At 44.3% G+C, this 5,183-nt stretch overlaps 1 protein-coding gene across 1 annotated transcript; it reads left to right on the forward strand.

Moving 5' to 3' along the window:
- The first annotated feature begins 616 nt into the window (after positions 1 to 616).
- Positions 617 to 4,801, forward strand: LOC101773268 (importin subunit alpha-1b). Its single transcript, XM_004968644.4, has 11 exons — positions 617 to 993; positions 1,122 to 1,221; positions 1,492 to 1,580; positions 1,886 to 1,999; positions 2,104 to 2,289; positions 2,369 to 2,532; positions 2,617 to 2,695; positions 3,304 to 3,432; positions 3,666 to 3,793; positions 3,885 to 4,272; positions 4,366 to 4,801. Exons 1-10 carry the CDS (start codon positions 775 to 777, stop codon positions 4,261 to 4,263), a joined length of 1,587 nt encoding a protein of 528 aa, XP_004968701.1. The 5' UTR covers positions 617 to 774; the 3' UTR covers positions 4,264 to 4,272; positions 4,366 to 4,801.
- Positions 4,802 to 5,183: the final 382 nt, after the last annotated feature.

A 5,183-nucleotide genomic window follows, 5' to 3' on the forward strand; every position in this document is an offset into this window, starting at 1 on the left:
GTACCTGACGGAGCTGCGGCCGGCGGCTATTGAACGGGGATGGCCGAAGTCTGGCGAATTTGGCCGGCTGCTGGACCTTGTTTCGGTGGAAATGGAGGGGAGCGGTATGGGGAAGAAGAGGAGGGCTGGTGCATGAGGAGGCATGGAACGTGGTTAACCAGGAGGCCGCCCAACTGAGGGTCCATCGTGCTGACGTGGCTTGATTTAAAATATGGGGAAGTTAGTATTGGTGAACTCCTGTGGGATGATATGATTTTGGGGAAAAAAAATTTTAGAAGAACCCTTAATAGTTTGGGGAAAAATTTTTGGAGAGATGCTCCAAAACATGCCCCGCAAAAAAGTCAATTTGGAAGCCACCAACATTGCGTGCCACGAATAAAAAGTCAGAAAAGCCAAGCTGTAACGGAATAGGAAATTTCGCGGCGCCAGGATATTATTTTGTCTTCGCGTGGGCGCGGCATGATTTCTCCTTGGGCTTTTGCCGAGCGTTATTGGGCTTTGAAGTTCAATACCTTAACCAGCTTCCGGTAGCTGTGCCCCCAAGCAGTATGCGGTGACCGGTGAAAATGTGAAATATAAAAGTCTCCGCGGGCCCACCATGTCAACGGCAGAAGCACCGGCGCCCGCCTGCCTCTCTCCTGGCTCGCTTCTCCTCCTTCCTTCTTGCGTCCGTTTCGGGAATCAAAACGGCGCGCTTCTGCTCCCCTCCTCATTTCGCCGGGTTGCGCAGTTCGCGCCCACCGGTTTCTTCCGCTAGGGTTCCGGCGAGAGGCAATGTCGCTGCGACCGAGCGAGCGGACGGAGCTGCGCCGGAGCAGCTTCAAGCCGTCGGCGGACTTGGACGAGAGGCGGCGGCGGCGCGTGGGCTTCACGGTCGACATCCGCAAGAGAAGCCGCGACAGCGCGCTCCAGAAGACCCGCCGCGCCGCCGCGGGCGGGGAGGCGGCCCCGCTCGCGCGGTCTCAGCAGCCGTCGCCGGTCCCCGAGACGAGGGTGAGTGGGTTTCTCGTTGGGGGCTGTTCCTGTCTTCCTGATCCTGTGATCTGGCGGTTCTGCAATTTGGATTTTCCCCTTTCTGTCTCATGATTGTTCCTCATTCCGTGTTCGTTTCCTTGGTGTAGTTGGGGAGTATCCCGGCGCAGTTGGCAGAAGGGTTGCTCTCGGGAGACATCAGCGTGCAGGTGGAGGCCGTCAGGGAGTTCAGGAAGCTGCTCTCGATCGGTTCGTTGCTATTTTCCCATTCGGTTTTCCTGCCCCTGCCGTTTGCTCTCTTGAAATGAAATTTTTGGGCGTCCTTGCGATGCTATAACATTATTGATCATCTGGTTCTAATGAATTTGCTTCCTATTTTTGTTGCTTCGTGTAACTGTCCAAATCCAAATTGCATCGTAACAACCCACCCCCAATAAAAAATGCATATGTACATTTTGCAATTGATGTATATGCTAAGCTGCTCTGATCGTTAGCAATATATTCATGTAACACTAACAGAGAACCCCCCGACCGAAGAGGTGGTCAGCTCTGGACTGGTGCCTGTCTTTATACAGTTGCTTTCTAGGGAGGGCTGCCCTGAGCTCCAGGTCAGAATAACATGACTGTGGCTTCGATTGGCACCATGTTTTAAGATTTCTTTACTGGCCTTTTAAAATTGCATTTGCACATTCCAGAAAATGGGAGTTACTCTGTGTTCAACTGAGAATTATGTTTGAAACTTCCAATAGGTTGTACTGTTGTTGCTTTGCAAGCCTAAGAATGTGGATTTACTTACTTGTTGATCACAATGTTATCTGGTCTATTTCACATTAAATTCTGTTTTGTGGTGTTAATTGGAAACCACTTTGAGACAATTTTTTAACCTTTTATTTTGGTTTTCTTGTGGCTGCAGTTTGAGGTAGAGCAGGTTCTCACCACTATTGCTTTGCGCACAGCAGATGATACTATTGCCATGCTTATCTTTGTGAAGCTTCTCAGCTCACCAAGTGAGGATGTCCGTGAACAGGCACGTAAAGAATCAAACTATTGAAGTTTGTAATGTGCATACTTTTCATATTATTAGTAGCAGTTGGAATTCTTATAAATGGATTATTTCTTTTGATTTTGCAGGTGGTGTGGGCCCTGGGAAAAATGGCTAGTAACACCACAATATGCCGTGGCCTGATACTTGCACATGGTGCACTCTTCCCTGTGCTTCAGCAGTTCTGCGGACATGCCAAACTCTCAATGCTGCACAAGGCCAGCTGGGCCCTCTTAAACATCTGCCATGGCTTGTCACAGGCCGACTTTGAGCATGTATGGTGGTTCTCTGATATCACAGTGGCCATATATGCTATTTTATTCTACTTTGGTTGATTGGTTTGTGATTGAGCAGGTGAAGCCAGCACTCCCAGTATTGCGACAACTCATTCACTCTCAAGATGTTGAGGTCCTAAGTAATGCATGCAGGGCCCTTTCTTACTTGTCTGATGGTGGTAATGACAATATCCAAGCTGTGATTGAAGCTGGAGCATGCCCTCAGCTTGTTGAGCTCCTTAAGTAAGTTTTTCCCTTTTTTCTTTTTTTGCTTTGAGCATTAACAAAAAGAAAAACTGTTTCTCAAGCTACTAATTTTTTTATTAGCCATTCTTCACCTTCGGTGCTCATTCCTGTGCTGCATGTGATTGGTAACATTGTCAGTAGGGATGATGCCCAGATTCAGGTATTCATTATTTTCTAACAGATATTTTCCTGTTGTATGTGCCAGTAACATTGAATTGCTAACTTATATATTCTGATATTATTGATATAATGGTATTACATGCATTCAAAAACGTCTAGAAACCGGTCATTCCTGTGTTATTACTATCTGCAACTTATTAGTAATGTTCACCATTGTTTACTGTTATGACATTAATATTTTGTGCTGTATATGTTATGGTAACAGTTCAAATTTAAAGTTTAAATAATCACCTCTACTTGATTTATTCACTGTTATGTACTTATCTTAACCTCCTTCACGTTAAAGAAGTAGGGTTCTGATCATTATGAGAACTTTCCCATATTTTCTTGTGCTAGAACAAAATTGTTTTAGCAATCACATGTGCATCTGTTTCCATTTGACCATTTCCTCCTAATGTTCATATTATGTTCATCCAACTTCTATCTGTAATTCTAAAATTGGAAGATTACTTATGTGTACGTATACCTCCCGAATATAATGATAGTGTTGCTATTTGTAATCTGCTGATTTGTTTTTTCCTTTTGTTTTCCCTTGATTAACCTAGGTTGTGTTTTTTCCCCGCTTATTAATGGTTCACCTTGCTGCAGTGTATCATTGATCTTCAAGCACTTCCCTATCTTTTGAATCTTCTGACAACAAATAGAAATAAAGGCATAAAACCTGAAGTTTGTCGAATCATCTCCAATATCATGGCTGGAAACAAGGAGCAGATTCAGGTTGTAAACTTTGAGCCAACATATTGCTATACTGCGAATGGATAGGGGCGGTGGTAGATCATATAGATTCAAACGCTGATATCCTTTTTGTTGTGTAGTATAACTTCCTAGTGGGAATAAACCTTTTATATTAGTTCTTATTTTGTTGGATGTGAACATGTTATTTTTGAAGTGATCTCCTGTTCGCTGCTTATATTATTCCTGAGGTTTAATACATATTCTTTTGCTTGTAGAGTGTGATCAATGGGAACATGGTTGGTCCTTTGGTACATCTGATGCATACCGCTGAGTTTGGTGTCAGGTATGAAGCTGCTTGGGCAATCGCTAATGCAGCATCTGGTGGGACACATGATCAGAAAAGGTATGCTAGTTGTTCTCCATCATATTTTGTGCTTCTGTGCGTTAATGCAAGCAATTACCATTCCTTTACTAACACTTTCTTTGTTTGCTAGGTATCTTGTGAGCCAGGGTTGCATCAAGGCGTTTTGTGATTTGCTTAGCTATTCTGACACTAGTATATTAATGGTTTGTTTGGAGGGCCTTGATGATATCTTGAAGGCTGGGGAGGCCGACAAGTCCCCATGGGGTTGCAATGTCAACATGTATGCGCAAATGATTGAAGATAATGAATGGCTGGACAAGATTGAGAATCTCCAGAACCATGACAACAGCAGGATAGTTGAGATGGCGGCTTGTTTGCTCGAGTCGTACTGGTCAAATGAAGATAAAGCCATGCCCATGCCCTGGGATGATCCCGTGTCATGGTTAGCGGAAGATAACACTCCTAATTTCAGTTTCTTTGATGGACCAGGGGATTGCGACTTTGGCTGAAACCTGAAGGTATGCTCCTAATCACTAGTAGTTTGAACTGAAGGTATGCCTATCTTGCTATGTTTTCACTAAAGTGATGTTTTGTACTGTTCTTGTACACAGATGGTCACATGATTACTCGGAAAATGTGCCCTAGATATCTGGATTGGAGCTTCAGGTTGGGGAAGAATCATGTTACTCAGTCACGTTTGGGTCCTGTCAGCCTGAATTCAGTCTGTCTGTAATGGTTGGCCGGTGGTCACAATGAAAGTAGAGCCAAAATTTTCCTGAATTAGCTGCACCTCTATTTTGCGCCTTGGTGTCTATGTCCTGCAGTTGACTCATCTGGCTTTTATGGCTCTCTAGATGAGGAGCTGGAGAGAACTGTGTGTTGTTGATGTTAAAACTCCTTTTGACCTCTAGCCTGTAGCATGAGCTATGGTTATACATTCCATGTTGTGAAGACAAGAGGAAGGTTGGTTTGCTTCTGTAAAAGATTATGTTCACTAGCTGAAGTCATTGATCGAAAAAATGCCAGTGGGTTTTGTGAGCCCGATCACCTATGGCAGTCTATTATTTTCCTTAGCACATGTGATTCCAGTTCCAGGCAGTTTCTGGCTCTCGTCTGGCGATCTACCGTGGCTGCAGGCTGGAGCAAAACAGTTCATGTCGAAGTGTAACCTGGTTGTATGGTAAACATGTTCTAATCTTCATATGAGTGTCGGACTTGGGTCACAGACACAGAGTGACCGCTTTCTCGGTTGCTTCAACGATACCTGTTAAAGTACTGATGGTGATGGTGATAGAATAATGTATTAGTAGTACCCGTGTGCGCTTAGTGCCTGTGAGCACTAGTATCCATGGGTGGTTCATGCATACATGTACCTTATCACCAATTACTGCTTTAGATGCTCTTGAGATGATTTGCTTAGCTTCTAAGC

This window comes from Setaria italica, chromosome V (genome assembly GCF_000263155.2).
Source record: "Setaria italica strain Yugu1 chromosome V, Setaria_italica_v2.0, whole genome shotgun sequence".
Lineage (NCBI taxonomy): Eukaryota > Viridiplantae > Streptophyta > Magnoliopsida > Poales > Poaceae > Setaria > Setaria italica.